We start from the raw sequence: 19,818 nt of genomic DNA, 5'->3' as shown, positions 1-19,818 counted from the left end.
GATAAAAAGCCTCCAATTGACTGGGTCCAGCTTGTCAGTCCAAATGGTGATTACCTCATTGTGATGATCTTCCTCAACACCATCATGAAGTGGATGCTATCTTACTATTCAAGTCTTTAAATTGAGATGCAAAAGAGCATTTTATTTTCAAGTGGAAAACATACATAAGAGATTAGGTTTAGGTCCACAGGCAGGAGGATTTGATTAAAACTTGGGAAATATATCCAAATATATCCAAAAATATTGTAACAACTTTGTATGCTGACATGTTTGCTAGACTTATTGTGGTGGTCAATATTTAACCTGCATAAATGTAAAAAATCACTATTTTGTACACCTTAAATTAACATAATATTCTATATCAACTATACTTCACTTAGAAAAAGAGAAAAATAAAAAAAGCATTGAAAATGTTAATTAAGTCCATTATTATAACAGATTAAATGAGTGAGGATAATTATCTCAAACTGTGCAGAGAAGTTTTATGAATTAAATATTCATTTATTATTAAAATATTACAAATCTATTAATATAAGAGATATATCTTAATTTCAAAAAAGTATCATCCATGATGGTATTTTAGAAAGAAGCATTATGTATTTAGGAGGAAAAAATGCTTCTCTTCAACACTATACTGGTGGTTCCAACCCATTCAATATGAAAGAATCCAGAAAACAATAACTTGGTCTGGAAAAGATCAGGAAAAGCTTGCTATTTGTTTTCTATGTACCACTTCATGGATCATAGCCTTGTCATGGCAAAGGGACTTGCATAACTTAGTGAAGCAATGAGCCATGCTGTGCAGGACCACTCAAGATGATGGTCACAGTGAAGAGCTCTGACAAAATGGGGTCCACTAGAGGCTTGGGACTTTAAGAGGAACCTATACACAAAATACAAATGAATGGTAGAAAATTTCAACAAATTTAATGAATGTACAATGAATATATGAAAATTTGCTGTTTTTCTAAATGAGTAATGACCTACTAAAATATAGAGCAAAAGATATTTCTATTTAATAGCTTGAAAATATAATACCTGATAACAAATCAAACAAATCAAAATCACTAAAAAGAAAAGAATAAAATGTAACTAGGTAAAGCGATATACTAAGTGTATGGATTAAAATAATCAAAATCATAAAATTATCTATTCTTTCCAAATTAATCTATAAATTCTATCCAGTTTCAATTGATATCCTAAGATTGTTACTGTCTAATATGACAACTTATCCTAAAATCGTCTGTAAGAGTTAAGTGACAAGAAGAACTTAGATATTCTTAAAGTAGCATACCTGGAGAGTATAGATTAATTGTGCTAAGTACCAACCATATTTAAGAATTTGTTTTGTTGTATCTGAGAAATAAAATGACTAATGGACAGAATGATAGAGTCCAGGAACAGAGCCAAGCATAGATGAATGTTTGATATATAGCGAAGATGACATTAAAATCAGTAAGGAAAATCTATTCAATAAATCATATTTAGATGATCACTTATATCCATTTAAAATAAATTATATTCCTTTAATATAGCAATACAAAATTTAATTTCTTGTTGGATTAAATAACTGTGAAAAATAAATGTTTAAAATTATAAAAAAGTGTAAAGACAATAAAATATTTTTGGAGATTAATTATGAAACATGTACTATAGAGGAGACAAAAGCTTTAAATAAAGAAAATAAATTGATAAAGGTAACAATTAAATTTTGTGTATGTATAAACATCACAAACTTTTCATATCATCTATAGGAGTGAAGGCATTTTCAGTTTATATATTTTTTTTGTATAAAAATGATAGCATCTCCAAAGATTTAGGTGAAGTATGAATTAAAAAGATGAAAGAGCATGTCCAGTAAATTCTCAAATTGTTGCCCAAATTCACTATTAGCCAAGAAAATGCAATAAGAGTTTTAAAATTAAAATTTAACATTTTATTTTATAATTTTTTTTATCCACCTAAATGGAAAGAAAACACAGCAATTTGCAAAATTTGATATTGATAAGTCATGGAGAAATTAGGACCATTGGTAGAGTATAAACATCTACAACTTAGGAAGAAATTCTGTAATTTCTAGTAAAGCTAGAAGGTTTATATCTTACAATTCAATACTTCCAGTTCTAGGTAAATATCCTACAAAAATTACCACATGTGCACAATGAACATATATATATGAGCATGTATACCTGTATATCGGAGAAGGCAATGGCAAGCCACTCCAGTACTCTTGCCTGGAAAATCCCATGGATGGAGGAGCCTGGTAGGCTGCAGTCCGTGGGGTTGCTATGGGTCGGACGCGACTGAGCAACTTCACTTTCACTTTTCACTTTCACACATTGGAGAAGGAAACGGCAACCCACTCCAGTGTTCTTGCTTGGAGAATCCCAGGGACGGGGGAGCCTGGTGGGCTTCCGTCTATGGGGTCACACAGAGTCGGACACGACTGAAGTGACCTAGCAGCAGCAGCAGCAGCAGCATACCTGTATATATATATTCAGTTGAGACACTATAATAGTAAATAATTAGATAATTCTAAACTTTTTTCAAAGGGAAAGGGAAATACATTTTAGAATACCCACAAGAAGAAGACTATAGCCATTAATATGAATAAACTAAATTCAACAAGTGCGGTGAGAAAGCTAGATATACAAATGTAAAAATGATGTTGGATTTTTAACCTTTCACCATATACCAAAATTAAATCCAAATGAATTAAATACCTAAATGTAATACCTGAAACTACTGAACTTGAAGAAGAAAATATAGGAGATTTTAAAGATGTTGAATTCGGCATTAAATTTTGAATTTTGTTGGATAGGACAGCAAAACATAGCAAAAGCAAAAATCACACAAAGTTATATCAAAGTTAAAAACTTCTCCAAACAAGACAGTGAAAAGGCAAACTACAAAATGGAAGAAAATATTTGCAAATAATATATATAAAGAGTTATTATATAGAATATATAAAGACCTTGTCAGTTCAGTTCAGTTCAGTTGCTAAGTCGTGTCTGACTCTCCGTGACCCCATGAATCACAGCACGGCAGGCCTCCCTGTCCAACACCAACTCCCGGAGTTCACTCAAACTCATGTCCATCGAGTCGGTGATGCCATCCAGCCATCTCATTCTCGGTCGTCCCCTTCTTCTCCCGCCCCCAACCTTTCCTAGCATCAGAATCTTCCAGTGAGTCAACTCGTCGCATGAGGTGGCCAAAGTATTGCAGTTTCAGCTTTAGCATCAGTCCTTCCAATGAACACCCAGGATTGATCTCCTTTAGAATGGACTGGTTGGATCTCCTTGCAGTCCAAGGGACTCTCAAGAGTCTTCTCCAGCACCACAGTTCTAAAGCATCAATTCTTTTGGTATGGCATTGGGTTTTTTTTTTCTTTTTGCAGCCTTAGGCAGTTGTAAAATAACTTAATGTAGCTTTTTACAACTGTGTATTCTATAGTATTTTTTCATTTGGTGAAATTTTAACTTAATATTTTTGGCACAGTGCTTTGTACCATTTATTAAATAAAATTTTTTTTAAAAAAGCATCAATTCTTTGGCGATCAGCTTTCTTCACAGTCCAACTCTCACATCCATACATGACCACGGGAAAAACCATAGCCTTGACTAGACGGACCTTGGTTGGCAAAGTGATGTCTCTGCTTTTTAATATACTATCAAGGTTGGTCATAACTTTCCTTCCAAGGAGTAAGTGTCTTTTAATTTCATGGCTGCAATCAGCATTTGCAGTGATTTTGCAGCCCCAAAAAATAAAGTCTGACACTGTTTCCACTGTTTTTCCATATATTTCCCATGAAGTGATCTTGTACAACTTAACAATTTGAAACCAAATAACCCATTGAAAAATAGCCAAAGGACTTGAATAGACATTTATTCAAAGAAAATATACAATAGTCAGTAAACATGTGAAAAAGATGTTCATCATTAATCATCAGGAAAATGTAAATCAAAACCACACTGAGATATTACCTCACAACTGTTAGGATGGCTTCTATCAAGACAAAAACCAATAAATAACAAGTGCTGATGAGGATGTGGACATTCAGAGAAATGGAAAGCCTTTGCATTGTTCAGTTCAGTTCAGTTCAGTCGCTCAGTTGTGTCCAACTGTTTCTGACCCCATGAATTGCAGCACGCCAGGCCTCCCTGTCCATCACCAACTCCTGGAGTTCACTCAACCTCATATCCATCAAGTCAGTGATGCCATCCAGCCATCTCATCCTCTGTGTCCCCTTCTCCTGCCCCCAATCCCTCCCAGCATCAGAATCTTTTCCAATGAGTCAACTCTTCGCATGAGGTGGCCAAAGTACTGGAGTTTCAGCTTTAGCATCAGTCCTTCCAATGAACACCCAGGTCTGATCTCCTTTAGAATGGACTGGTTGTATTTCCTTGCAGTCCAAGGGGCTCTCAAAAGTCTTCTCCAACACCACAGTTCAAAAGTATCAATACTTCAGCGATCAGCTTTCTTCAAGTCCAACTCTCACATCCATACATTGTTAGTGGGAATATAAAATCTGACAACCATTCAGGAAAAAATTATGGAGTTTCTTCAAAAATTAAAAACAGAGAATAAAAATAGAGTTACCACTCAAAACACACATTTGAAATCTAAGTGTATATATATATATATTTATAAAGAATTGAAAGCAGTATCTTGAAGAGATATTTGCACACCTGTGTTCATTGCTGCAATATTTACAATAGGCAAGGGGTGGAAGCAAACTAAATGTCCAGTGATGAATGATTGGATAAAGAAAATGTGGCATGTACATACAGTGGAATGGTATTTAGCATTAAAAAAGAAGGAAATCCTATCATATGCTACAGCATGGGTGAACTTTGAGAACAGTATGCTAAGTGAAATAAGTCCATCTCAAGAAGATAAAAATACTTCTTGATTGACTCAAGTACTCAGATCCTTAGAAATAGAATGGAGACTGGTGGTTGCCAGGGTGAGGTGAGGTGATAAGAGCACACATAATGGCTATGGAGTTTCAGTTTTGAAAGATGAAAAATTTCTAGAGATCTATTTCACAAGGTGCATATGTTTAACATTGTTGTACAATTGAAAATTAAGATGTTATATTTTAACCACATTTTTAAAAAGAATGAACTAGAGCAGGATATATTTAAGTAGATGAATCTCTACAACAAAACAGTGAGTGAAAAAATAAATTTCAGAATAACAGCAATAATATATAGGTACCATCTGTATCAAGTTAAAACTGTGAAAAATGTACTTTTTCACAATGTATCAAAAATGAGGAAAATATTTTTAAAAAATATACAGGGGAGTGATACTCATGGAGTTGATGATAGTTATTTTTTTGCTATGATAAAATAATTGAATATAGAGGATTGCTTGGAGGTTTTTATTATTTCTAATAATCCACTTTTATACTAAATAGGAATCTGAAATAAATAAGGTAAAATGTTAAAAATTTGACAAAACCACATGCCATATCAGTGTCTAGATTAAACTCTACAATTGAAATAGATTATAGGAAAGATACAAATATGTCCAGTGATCTCCAAGGACCTTTCCAACCCTCCTCAAAGCATTTTTTAAAATAAAAATTTAGTGTGAAATATATCAAGCACATATGGGTAGAGAAGCATTTTAAAAGCACACTTTAGCCTATAATTAGTTTGGACTGAAAGGAGATCAAACCAATCAGTCCTAAAAGAAATCAATCCTGATGTGAAGTAAATAACTGAATATAGAGAGTTTCTTTATTTTTTCCTTTTCCATGTGGATTGAAATAGTACTAATGCTCTCACTTGACTCTTGATAGATACATGAGAACACCTGTGAATACAAACATGAATGATGGAATAAGGTAAAATGAACTGTATGTAACTTTTATGTTAGGGTAGAATTTCTATTTTCCTTAAGAATTAAATATGTGCTTCTTGCCAGCAGATGACAGCTATTATTTTGATCTATCAACTTATAGAAAATTTTCCTTGTCAAAAAGCAATAATTCTTATAGGTATTATACGCAAAATTGTAAGTTTATGTGTGTATATGCTTGTGAGTTGAGTTAATACTTTTGTATGCACATTTGGGCAACTGGAGAATTTAGCTGAAAGATCCCTCATTTTGAATTTAAAAGTGGACCAGTTCATATTCGATTTCTCTTTATTTAATGAAGTTCAGTCTTGAACATTTCTGGGTTTCCCACTATAGTTAGTGAGTCAGTTGTTTTTTTCCTCCTTATTTCTTTATTTAAGAAATTTAATCCCAGCTGAATTGAATTCAATTAAAAATTATTCTTTCAATAAAACAAATTATAGAGATATGATGATGGAGCATTTGGTAGGTTTAAAATACATTATGAATATTGAAAAAAACCACAAAAGACAAATTAATACCAACTTATTCCAAGAGGTACTATATATGGATTATGGTCCATAAATCTTTGTCATCATGGTTGTTGCCTAGAAGGTCTTTCTGGAGCTCATATGTTGGGTCCTCAGACTATTCATGGCTGCTTTCATCTCCTGATTTCTCAGAGTGTAAATAATGGGGTTCAGTAAAGGTGTGATAACTGAATAAAACACAGAAAGAAATTTATCCACTGAAAAACTACTAAATGGCCAAGCATAAATGAAGATACACGGCCCAAAGAACAGAGTGACCACTGTAATGTGAGCAGATAGTGTGGACAGAGCTTTGGAGAGACCACCAGAGGGTCGATGTGGAACGGTTACCAGAATGACAGTGTAGGAAATGAGCAAGAGTACGAAGGAGATGAAAGACAACAGTCCACTGTCAGCAATTACTAGCAACTCCAGAACATAGGTCTCGGTGCAGGCGAGCTTTATAACCAGCGGGAGGTCACAGAAAATATTGTCTACTATATTGGGACCACAGAAGGGCAAGGTGATGGTAAAAACCATCTGGCTCATTGTATGCACAAAGCCAACAGCCCATGACAGCAGCACAGAGCCTCTGAGTACCCGGTGGTTCACGATGGCTGTGTAGTGAAGAGGTGTACATATTGCAAAGTACCGATCAACTGCCATAACTATGAGAAGTGTCATCTCAGTACCCCCTAAAAAGTGAAGGAAGAACATCTGAGCCATACAGCCCCATAGAGAAATAGTTTTATTCTCCCTGACAAAATCTGCAACCATCTTGGGGGTTGTGATTGTAGAAAGAGACATATCAAGAAAGGAGAGGTTTCCAAGGAGGAAGTACATTGGTGTGGAGAGGAGATGAGAGTCCAAGGTTATGGTGACCACAATGAGAAGGTTTCCTGCCATAATTGCTGCATAGGCCAATACAAATATGAAAAAAAAGAAAAGATCAAGTTCCCAAGTGTTGGTGAGTCCTAACAAAACAAACTCAGATATCATTGAGCTATTCATCGTTTTCATCAAGTTTGTGTACGTGTTTTCAGAAAGTCTTAAAAATGAAGGTAATCCAGAAAAAGTGATGATTTAATCTGTGACAGTTTTCAAGGTATGGGCATATAGAAAGTAGTATTTGATTCCTACAGGAAAAGAAAAGGTAGATATTTCTGAAAAATACAGTTTAATTGACTAATGCAAGCATATTACTCATATACACTTTCACATTACTGCATTTATTATCAAACAGAAAGGCACAAAAGGGAAATTTATTGTAAAATTTTGTAAATATAGTTTGTGGGTATAGCTTTTCTCTTCACATGTATTTGTTGTTTTTACCATGAGTTTATGAATTTGTGACCCCTGAGTTTAATGGATCATGTAATAATCAAATGGTCTTTGGTCATAAATTAATTCAAGTGGATTAGAATATAGTCATGTAACTTTTTGGCAACTAGTATTCAATCTTTTACCCTTTTCACCTTCCTAGTTTGAAATATTCAGATATGTTCATAGCAAATTGCTACGGTACTTTCTTCTCTCACCTATACTACATTCTCACCCTTCCCTTTCATCTCAAATATATATACCAAATGCTTTAACTTATTCCTGAAGGTTTAAGCTGGCTACAGTCTATCATGTGTCCCTACCTCCCCCAGATAATAATAAAATAAGCTTCCCAGGAAGTTTCTGCACAAGAACATAAATATTTCTGTGTTAATGTTTCTCTCTTCCTTTGTTCTTTCCTTCTCCCTCTGTCCCTCCCTCCTTCCCTTTCTCCTTTCCTTCCTTCTATTTTCTTTCTTTCCTTTTTTTTTTTTCAGTTGTGTTCTGTATCTCATACTTTGGTTCATGAATAAAACTCTTAGCCTCTGCCTTTTGTCTATTTCCCTGACTCTCTTGTTGCTGGATTCCTGGCTGGAGTTTTCTTTCTTGTCTCTTTACGTTCTCTGTGTAAATGATCTCTAAACAATCAAGTCTTTCACAAGTAGTGCTTTTTTTTCCCCTTGGCTCCTAAATGCTTACTTTTTGGTGATGATTGCTTTCCTCTGACTTTTCAAACTTGTGTCCAGACTGACTCTTGATAATTCCTGGTTCAAATATCCTTGATACTTGTACTGTTTTTCCACAATGAGTGGGCACTGGTGGCTTACTTTTGTCTAATTTTCTCTTTGATTTAGATTTTTTGGCCCCATCTTCCTGTTTCTTTTTTTTTCCTTTAAAAAACTATTAATGGCACATACCAGCTGCACAGACACAGAGACAGAATCAGATATACACACATATGCTTATACCAAGTTCTATTTCTAGAGTACAAGGACAGAATGTGGAGAATTTACTCTGAATTTCCCTTTTTTTTCTTTATAGTTCACGAAATATTCAGAAGTTATTGCTTAGTCCAGTTATCAAAACTTGGAAAAACAAAACAAAACACTGAACCAAGGGTCAAGAACCAAATTTTAGTCCTGCCCTAATATGTACCAGGGAAACATACTCTTTAATTCTTTTCAACATTGATACAATTTTCTATAAAAATAAAATAATATCTACTCTTCAACCTCTTGTTTTTGTTGTTCAGTTGCTCAGTTGTGTCCAACTTTTTGCGACCCCATGAATCACAGCACGCCAGGCCTCCCTGTCCACCACCAACTCCCGGAGTTCACGCAAACTCACGTCTGTCGAGTTGGTGATGCCATCCAGCCATCTCATTCTCTGTCGTCCCCTTCTCCTCCTGCCCCCAATCCCTCCCAGCATCAGAGTCTTTTCCAGTGAGTCAGCTCTTCACATGAGGTGGCCAAAGTATTGGAGTTTCAGCTTTAGCATCAGTCCTTCCAAAGAACACCCAGGACTGATCTCCTTTAGAATGGACTGGTTGGATCTCCTTGCTATCCAAGGGACTTGCAACAGATTCTCTAGCACCACAGTTTGAAAGCAGCAATTCTTTGGTGCTTAGCCTTCTTTATGGTCCAACTCTAACATCCATACATGACTACTGGAAAAGCCATAGCTTTGGCTATACAGACCTTGTTGGCAAAGTGATGTCTCTGCTTTGTAATATGCTGTCTAGGTTTGTCATAGCTTTTCTTCCAAGGAATAAGCATTTTTTAATTTCATGGCTCCAGTCACCACTTGCGTTGATTTTGGAGCCCAAGAAAATAAAGTCTGTCAATGTTTCCACTTTTTTCCCAAGTATTGGCCACGAGGTGATGGGACCAGATGCCATAATCTTCGTTTTTTGAATGTTTAGTTTTAATTCAGCCTTCTCACTCTTCTCTTTCACCTTCATCAAGTGGTTCTTTATTTCCTCTGCACTTTCTGCCACTAGGATGGTGTCATTGGCATATCTGAGGTTATTAATAATTCTCCCAGCTATCTTGATTCCAGCATGTGTTTCATCCAGCCTGGCATATTGCATGATGTACTCTACATGAGAAGGAAATGCAACACACTCCAGTATTCTTGCCTGGAGAATCCCATGGAGGGAGGAGCCTGGTAGGCTACAAACTGGTAGGCTACAGTCCATGGGGTCACAAAGAGTCGGACAAGACTGAGTGACTTCACTATCACTATCACTCTACATGTAAGTTAAATAAGCCAGATGACAATATGCAGCCTTGACGTACTCCTTTTCCAATATTGAGCCAGTCCATTGTTCCCTGTCCAGTTTTAATTGTTGTTTCTTGATCTGCATACAGATTTCACAGGAGACAGTTAAGATGGTCTGGTATTCCCATCTCTTTAAGAATTTTCCACAGGCAAAGGCTTTAGCATAGTCAATGAAGAAGAAGTAGATGTTTTTCTGGAATTCCCTTTCTTTTTCTGTGATTGAATGGATGTTGGCAATTTGATCTCTGGTTTATCTGCCTTTCCTAAATCCAGGTTATACATCTAGAGGTTCTTGGTTCACATACTGTTAAAGACTAGCTTGAAGGATTTTGATCTATTTTTGTGTTATTTTATTCTACACATAGGTGCTAAATACCTATGTGCATTCCCCAAATTCTATCATTAACTTTATCTTGTTTCCTGGTGATTGTGAGGATACTCAAACCAATAAGGACCACAGGAGGATTTTTACTCTGCAAGAATTGGTAAAGTACACTTAGTGTTAATGAAAATGTTTCTCCTTATTAAATATAAGTGATAATTTTAAAAGAGTTGTTGTCATCATCATTGGTATTATATTTAATGCAATAAAAAAGTCTACATATAGTTATGAAATTATCAAAATTATGCACTCTTCGATCTCAAAATACTAATAGAAGAAAACCTTGAGGAGAATCCTAAAAGTAATTTTTATAGTTTATTATGTAAAATTGGAAAATTAAAAGCAAATATTATATTTATTAATTTATGCTTTTAAAAAAATTGCAAGCATATTTGTAAAATATATCCATCTAAATGCACATAAACATGATTCAAATATGTTATGATACAAAATAATTCATTTTTACAATTTTTGCTGCTGCTGCTGCTGCTCCTAAGTCACTTTAAGTCGTGTCCGACTCTGTGTGACCCCATAGACGGAAGCCCACCAGGCTCCCCCGTCCCTGGGATTCTCCAGGCAAGAACACTGGAGTGGGTTGCCATTTCCTTAACTCCAGTGTGTGAAAGTGAAAAGTGAAAGTGAAGTCGCTCAGTCGTGTCCGACCCTTAGCGACCCCACGGACTGCAGCCTACCAGGCTCCTCCATCCATGGGATTTTCTAGGCAATAGTACTGGAGTGGCTTGCCATTGCCTTCTCCGTTACAATTTTTACATATGATCAAATGTGAAATATTTTTGAAATACTCACTCTTCTACTCAGACACAGGTAAAAATAAGTTGGAATCAGAAAAATAATACAGTTATTGCTAACTTGAGGCACAGTTTAAAACTCACGTAAAAAGTTTAAATTTTTGAGTGGTATGTATTTATACAAATAATATTGAACTGAAAAGGAATGAAAAAATAATTGAATAACGCTCAATCAGGCAAGGTTTGGTTTTTCTCTAGCAGAAATTTCTGAGAATGGGATGGTTACCTGTGACTGGGGAGCCTAGCTCTTTCTGTGCTGTTTATGTGACTAAATGAGTAAGAATTATTAGTTCATCTATGGTGCAAACTTGAAGAAAGAAAACTATGTTTAATATTCTGTGTCTATATTCAGAAATAAAGCCTTTCTACACATTTTCATAAAAGCACTTAATGTATGTGGAGATATGTAACTGGAAGCTCTTTTGTTAAGTAATAAAGACTGTGAAGTTTGTATTGATCTTGAATTTTTTTAATGATTATTTATCCTCATAGTGTTAAGCTGTGTATGGATTAGATAACCCATGAGTAATATTCACTTATCACAAAAAATGTTTGACATGTGAACAGTCAGATTTTCTGCCAAAATAACCATTATAAATATTTTCCTAATTAAAAAATAAGCTTGCACAGTTGGTAGAAAAGTTCCAACATTATATGTGCCCAAAGAACTCTTTTCCCATATCAAGTTTAAAATATTAAAGTATGTATTTGTTATAAATGTAGGTAGAAAAAGGTGGTAAGTTTAGAAAAATTGGAAATAGTCCTTAGGTTACAAAATCACCAAAACAAATATATTAGCAGTATAATTAGACAATCATATTGAATAGAAGGTTTGTTACTTCAGGAAAATAAATATAGACTTGAGGGGAACTCTTTTAGATATTCATTTAAATTAATCACATTTAATTTAGAATTCCATAAGTGTTTTCTCAGTTGAAGTAAATATCCAATGTAGGAAAGTAAAAATATGAAGAATTAAATGAACATAAAATAAAATAAGTCAATGTTTTACATTTTCTTGATATGCAATTTTTATTAGACTATATTTTGGACTGGCTAAAGATGTTAAATGTAGCCAAGGATGAAACTAATTTTTTGTTATTTTTCCACATTCTAAATTATTTTGTCTTTTTATAAAATAGTGGTTAAACAATAAACAAACTCAAATTTATGTTCTCAAAATACAAACTCAAATTATAAATCTGACCCTTTAGATCAGGATGTCAGTGGTATTTTTCCATCACAGACTGGCTTTCTTCTTATTAAAACTGGGTAAATTTGTCCAGATGCTATCTGACCCAAATTGTATTTTACCATTGCCTTCATGATCAGAATAATCTGGTTTTCATTAATTTCTAGGTTTCGTATACAAAGTTTCCTCCTTTATTAAAGTATACAGTTTCTCAACGTTATTAGCACTGCTATTTAAACCTACCAGTTCTAGCTGAGGAATGGCCTCTTCAAAGATACGTAGACACAGTAAGATTCTGAATATATATTTATCTTTTATGCCTCTGTGGATATACACGACAATCATTTGCAGTCAGAAAGAAAAAGGACACAAAACACATACATAAGGTGTAGATTAGTGATTAACACCCAGAGGGAATTATTAGAGTAAAGGTGCTAGTTAGTTGTCTCTAGAGTTCAGAGTAAGGACTTAGTCTCTCATTATTTAAGTTGATTATGAATTCATCAAGTGTATGAGTTGTGTGGAGTCTCCCTAATAAGTGCTTTCCAGAAAAAAAGCATTAACTTAAGTGCTTTGGTTGGTAGAGGGTAAGCAAATTTATGAAAATGGATCTACCATAGATGATGGACTTCAGAAAACTATAATTCTATTCATTTGGCTTTACAATCTGAATATTTATAATTTGATAATTGAATGCATTTATTCAATTAGAATTAAAATAAATAGATACACACAGAGCAAGGCATGTAAGAAAATTCATAGACTATAGACTAGTTCTTAACACAGAGAAAACTTTCCTTTTACTCTGTAAGGGAATAAGAGAGAGAGAAAGAGAAAGAAGCACACACACTCAGGAGCTAGAACAAGCAGAGGAGGCCTTCACCAGTGAAGTGAAGTGAAGACGTTCAGTCATGTTTGACTCATTGCGATCCCATGGGCTGTACCTTACTAGGCTCCTCCATCTATGGGATTTTCCAGGCAAGAGTACTGGAGTGGGTTGCCATTTCCTTCTCCAGAGGATCTTCCCGACCCATGGACCGAACCCAGGTCTCCCACATTAAAGGCAGACACTTTACTGTCTGAGCCACCAGGGAAACCCCTGGCCTTCACCAGGGTGATCAAAATGATTTGTGGTACTCAATAAGTGATTAGTTAGTGGAGTTTAGCAGATTTGGAATTTCATGTAGTCTTACAATTATGTTTAACTTCATGATGGCTCAACAATATTAAAAGAATATTATGGAGGTTACAATAAACTGTGGAACATTCTGAAAGAGATGGGAATACCAGACCACCTGACCTGTCTCTTGAGAAACCTGTATGCAGGTCAGGAAGCAACAGTTAGAACTGGACATGGAACAGACTGGTTCCAAACAGGAAAAGGAGTACGTCAAAGTTGTATATTGTCACCCTGCTTATTTAACTTATATGCAGAGTACATCATGAGGAACACTGGGCTGGAAGAAGCACAAGCTGGAATCAAGATTGCCGGGAGAAATATCAATAACCTCAGATATGCAAATGACACCACCCTTATGGCAGAAAGTGAAGAGGGACTCAAAGGCCTCTTGATGAAAGTGAAAGAGGAGAGTGAAAAGGTTGGCTTGAAGCTCAACATTCAGAAAATGAAGATCATGGCATCTGGTCCCATCACTTCATGGGAAATAGATGGGGAAACAGTGGAAACAGTGTCAGACTTTAATTTTTTGGGCTCCAAAATCACTGCAGATGCTGATTGCAGCCATGAAATTAAAAGACGCTTACTCCTTGGAAGGAAAGTTATGATGAACGTAGATAGCATATTAAAAAGCAGAGACATTACTTTGCTAACCAAGGTCCGTCTAGTCAAGGCTATGGTTTTTCCCGTGGTCATGTATGGATGTGAGAGTTGGACTGTGAAGAAAGCTGATCGCCGAAGAATTGATGCTTTTGAACTGTGGTGCTGGAGAAGACTCTTGAGAGTCCCTTGCACTGCAAGGAGATCCAACCAGTCCATTCTAAAGGAGATCAATCCTGGGTGTCCATTGGAAGGACTGATGCTAAAGCTGAAACTGCAATACTTTGGCCACCTCATGCAACGAGTTGACTCACTGGAAAAGACTCTGATGCTGGGAGGGATTGGGGGTGGGAGGAGACTGGGACGACAGAGAATGAGATGGCTGGATGGCATCACCGACTCGATGGACATGAGTTTGAGTGAACTCCAGGAGTTGGTGATGGACAGGGAGACCTGACGTGCTGTGACTCTTGGGGTTGCAAAGAGTCGGACACGACTGAGCGACTGAACTGAACTGAACTCTGCCATGTCTCCTCAATTAAAATCCTCTTGAAAAGGTTACAAGAAAATGAGGGTTGTAAATATATGATAAATATGATTCATTTCCAAAGCCCATAGTAAATATTGCTAATAAATTTTTTATTCTTTCTAACTGAACCTCAGAATTTTTTTCAATGTAGTTCTCCAGGCAACTGCCAGCAATTAGAATGCTATTAGAAAAGTATTTCAGCTAAGGAGATATACACCTCAACATAGCATGACCTTTGAGGAGATGTTTGCAAGAGAGCCGAGCATTCTTAAAAATAGAAATTAGAAGGATAATATGAGCACAATATTGATATCCAGATGAGATTACCCATACCAGTTGTTAAGGATTGTACACATTTAATTTTTCAGAATAAACTTAAATATTTGGTGCACAATGTCTAAGGTCAAACTAAAACAGGGCGGTGTATTGCTTCTCATCCTGTTTGTGATGCCAATTCATACTATGTTCTCTGTTCCTTGAACCCATGGGAGATAAGGTGCAAGTGGGGAAGCTGGAAGAAAACCACAGCACAACCTCTCTCTAGGCTGGCACAGCGGTCATAACTGTGTTCTCTCCTGGCTGATGCGGCAGTGGTAGCAGCAGTCACGCTGTCTTCTCTCCTCTTATGGCTTACCCAACGGACGCAGCCGTGATGCAGCAGTAATGCCACTGCTCTCTAGGTGGAGTTCACATATCTGTATCACACAAAGTAGCCCACAGGCCAGCAGCACCTGGTGATGTGAATGCACAGCGCTCCAAGTGATCAGAGCTGTTACATAATCATTATTTGCAAGATGTGGGGCAAGAGCGTGAGGCTGTAGGGTGAGAGAGCCTGACCATGCCATCCTGGCTAATTTGCTTTTTCCCTGCAGCCAGATACAATCGAACACAAGGGAAAAAACAAGGTGAAAATGAGAGAAAATATGCCTTATTCCAGGTTCCTTGTTTTGCAATATGTTAATAAAATACATCAAAAGAGGTGATCCTGAAGATGTTTGCGTAATTTAGGTTTTCAATACATCTTTAGAAGGACTCTTTGCAATGTTTCCATAAACTCACTGAATCATTAATAAATTCAGATTTGTAACCTCATATAGCCCACTATTTTCTCTGTGTTCATTTCTATTACAATTTATTCTCCACTTAAGAAGACAAACCTTCATGACACTTTAGAAGTATGTTGAATCTATTCTCAAACCTCCCATTCTCAAAACTCTTTAATTGCTTTATGTTGCTAAAAACTAGGATTCAGGAGGCCTAAATACTCTGGTCTCTACCTTTCTATGTAATCTCTGCACGTGTCTTTCTTCCTTTTAGTCATCAGCCTCCCTCATAAACGTCTGTCTTTGGTACCTAATATGACTTTCTCACTTTACAATATCCATATAAACTTTTCCTTCTGCCTGGAATGCTCTTTTTCCCACTCACATGTCTGTTCTTTAGCTTTTTTAATGCTTTTCTGTGAAGACTTCTTAACATGATCTTCTAACATCACCACGCCTAATATGGATGCCTCCTCATTACTCTATGCAAGGCAGAGAGCAGTGTTGTGTGATAACCACGTGTGTGTATTATTTATTTTAAACATTCATAAGAGTTCCCTTGAATTCTAAAACAAGGAGTTAAAGGAGGCAATGAATGCAAGCTTATTGATGTATTACATTTGTGCTAAGAATATTTTCCAATAAAATAAAAAGATACCTTATTTTCTTCACATTTAGTAAGGTAGAAATTTAATATTATTTAACATTTGATTTCAATTATTTGAAGAAATATTTAAATGATCTTCCCTGGTGGCTAAGCCGTAAAGAATCCACTTGCCAGTGTAGGAAATATGGGCTAAATCCCTGGATAAAGAAGATCTCCTGGAGGAGGAAATAGTAATCCATTCCATGGCAGTGGAGCCTCTTGGGCTACCATTCATGGGGTTGCAAAGAGTCAGACAACACTGAGCAGCTAAACAATAACAATAACAGCCCCCAAATTGCAGGGAACAAAAAATGATCGTATACAGCAGACAATATTTAGGGGGTGAACCAGGAACCAATATGCTGGTTGCTCAGTCTCTTAATGGCTGCCTTCATTTCCTGATTCCTCAGAGTATAAATAATTGGATTAAGGAGAGGAGTGATGACAGAGTAAAACATAGAAAGAAATTTATCTACAGAGTAACTATTAAATGGGACAGCATAGATGAAGATGGCAAGGCCAAAGAAGAGAGTGACGACAGTGATGTGAGCAGACAGTGTGGACAGAGCCTCAGAGGGTGCACTGGAGGAGTGCTGCCAGATGGTGAGCAGCATGGCCACGTAAGATATGAGCAAGAGAATGAAGCAGATCAGGGGCAAGAGCCCGCTGTTCACGATCACCAAGAGCTCCAGGATGTAAGGATCAGTGCAGGCAAGCTTGATGACCAGGGGGAGGTCGCAAAAAAAGCTGTCCAATACATTGGGACCGCAGAAAGGCAAACCCACCGTAGAAACCATCTGGCTTGTAGTATGGATAAGCCCAATCACCCATGAGAGCAGTAGAAGCCCAATGAGCACCCTGTGACTCACGATGGTCTTGCAGTGCAAGGGTTTGCATGTGACAACATACCTGTAAATGGCCAGAGCTATCAGAAGAGACATCTCTCCACCCCCAAAGAAGTGCATAGAAAACGTCTGGATCAGGCAGCCCCACCAGGAGATGGTCTTGTGTTTTCTGAGGAAGTCTGAAGTCACTTTGGGAATTGCAGCAGAAGAAAGACATACATCAAAAAATGATAAATTTGCCAGGAAGAAATACACGGGGGAGTGAAGATGGTTATCAGCTATCACAGAGATGACAATGAGGAGGTTTCATACTAGGACGGCGACATAGACCAGCAAGAAGATTGCAAAAAAGAATATTTGAGTTTCTTGAGAAGTAGAAAGTCCCACCAAAATGAACTCAGAAACACTTGATCTGTTATTCAGGAGATCCATTCATCCTTCTGCAGAAGCTGTCTGAAAAGGGAAAACAAAGAGGGTGTATAGGAAGTAACAGATCAGGGAACTTAATATTTACTTAAGCATTTTACCTTTTATTCAGAGTAATGACAGTTTGGCAGTAGGACTGCTTTTTAGGTATTTAGCAGTTGGAGATATTTCACAGGACCATGAGACCGTAAAAAGTTGATGATTATGGACCAAGTTAAATCAAATTTTCTGATGGTTAGTGCAAAGCAAGTTCAGTTAGACACAGAAAACTTGTCTCCTTTCATGTTCAACTCCAGATCACACTGTGTATTAGAGTGACAAAGGAGAGTTTTCAAAATCTCCTGGAGGTAGATTTTTATCTTTTGTGAATCTCAAGAAGTACATCATGATATCCTCAGTATGCAGTAATAAGTTTACTTTACTAAAAAAGATATTATGAAGACCAATTCAAGCCTAAAGCAGCATGAAGAAAATAAATAACAAAAATTATAGCAAAAATTAAATGTAGAATTCAGAGAAAGATAACAAAAGAAACCAGTGAAACCAAGACCTGGTTGTTAAACAAATGAATTAAAGCAATGATCCTCTAAATAGGCTAAGAAGGAAAGAGAAGACGCAATTTAGAAAAATCAGAAATGAAGGAGAATTCGTCACTACTGGTCTACTCATCCCATAAACATTATGAGGATAGTAAATAACTCTATAAAATAAATAAAAAATTATTGCCAAAATCACATTATGTGCCTTATGCTTCCTGAAGTGGATTGATTAAAGACATGTATTGTTGATAGAAAGTTAAGTATTGAGACAGCTCCATGGTTTACTGAGATCAAACCTTATTCATTTACACCTGAAACACCAGATTAACTCTCAAAAGTGCAGATACTCATTTCACCTATTTTCCTAAATCTTCCCTTTATGTGTCTGTGTAAATAAGTTTATTCCATCTGTGCATTCTTGCCCTGCATGCTGCATACTGTCACTTCAGTTGTGTTCAACTCTGTGCGACCCTGTGGACGGTAGCCTGCCAGGCAAGAATACTGTGGGTTGCTTTGCCTTCCTCCAGAGGATCTTTCTGACCCAGGGATATCAGTTGCATCTCCTGCATTGGCAGGCGAGTGTTACAAAATCCGTGACCGATTTTATCTGATATTTGCTTTTAACTCACATATTTTCATAAATACAATGAGTATGTAGAAATACCAAAAATAGTGTTACTAAGACCATGAGCTAGTGATGTAACCAAGGTAGTCCTGTTCAACTTTTCACTCAAAGAGATGTAAGAAGCAGGGTGACTGAACTGTTTACCATTGTGCATCTAAACAAACAAACTAAAAGTATGATGAACTGTTCGAACAGAGTAGCATCTTTGGATAGTTACTTCTCACCTTTGGACCTATTTCCTCTCATTGATTTTCCTTAAGTTTCCTTTAAACTTTAACTTTGTCAAGGATAGATAGAAGTCATAGATATTGTGGTGCTGATTGAGGTGGACTCTGTTAAGCGAAATTATTTTTTTTTAATATGAATAAAAGGAAAAGTCAATATTTCATCTACATAAATTCAGTTATTTCATCGCCTCCCCTGTAGATCTGACTTTAGCTCTATTGTTCAAGTTTAATTACAGGCTCAATGATCATCCCTAGTGCTTTTATTGCCTTTTTCAGAGCCTAGAGGCAGACCTAATGCCAAAATGAGAGAATAAAATAGGACATATTTGATTATTTGTGTACCTTTAACCTGTTAATCACACAGTATAGTTTTTAGAGACACAGTATATCCGGTTGATCATAACGAACGTTTTATGCACTTAGGTATGTAAGATTAATATCAGTAAGACACACATTTGATAAGTGGCCGTACTCTAACCATTATGTTTGACACCATTATCAGAGTTGCATAGAAACTTCGTTCTTTCACATGGTAGTCAGATAAAAAATGGATATGTGAAAATTGGATAGGATATGGATATGAAAATTGATATGGATATGAAAATTGATATGAAAATTTCATATGGATATGAAAATTGATATGTGAATCATCATTCCTTCTTTGTGCTTCGCACTCTTAATGCAAGACAATGATTTTATCTAAGCTACAGCCACTGGATCTTCTGTGTTTTTCTGAAGTATGCACATAAGTAGATTTGAAGGTGCTCATTGACCTGGCAAACATCACATCCTAGACAGGGT

General features: G+C 36.3%; 1 protein-coding gene and 1 pseudogene across 1 annotated transcript; both read right to left on the bottom strand.

Moving 5' to 3' along the window:
• Positions 1-6,455: 6,455 nt before the first annotated feature.
• On the bottom strand, positions 6,456-7,397 carry LOC148776945 (olfactory receptor 4L1-like). Its single transcript, XM_088840430.1, has one exon. The coding sequence runs from the start codon at positions 7,395-7,397 to the stop codon at positions 6,456-6,458; it is 942 nt and encodes a 313-aa protein (XP_088696556.1).
• A 9,293-nt stretch (positions 7,398-16,690) lies between these two features.
• LOC148776944 (olfactory receptor 4K13-like) lies at positions 16,691-17,632 on the bottom strand (annotated as a pseudogene).
• Between the last annotated feature and the right edge of the window lie 2,186 nt (positions 17,633-19,818).

This window comes from Moschus berezovskii, chromosome 9 (assembly GCF_049115385.1).
Source record: "Moschus berezovskii isolate FMDL1 chromosome 9, NW_MosBer_1.0, whole genome shotgun sequence".
NCBI classification, from domain to species: domain Eukaryota; kingdom Metazoa; phylum Chordata; class Mammalia; order Artiodactyla; family Moschidae; genus Moschus; species Moschus berezovskii.
The sequence above is the reverse complement of the archived record's forward strand: the minus strand, read 5'-3'. Positions and strand labels throughout refer to the sequence as shown.

What these genes read in the sequence shown, in the direction of transcription:
- LOC148776945 (XM_088840430.1), bottom strand. Translation starts at nt 7,397, where the DNA reads ATGAAAACGATGAATAGCTCAATGATATCTGAGTTTGTTTTGTTAGGA.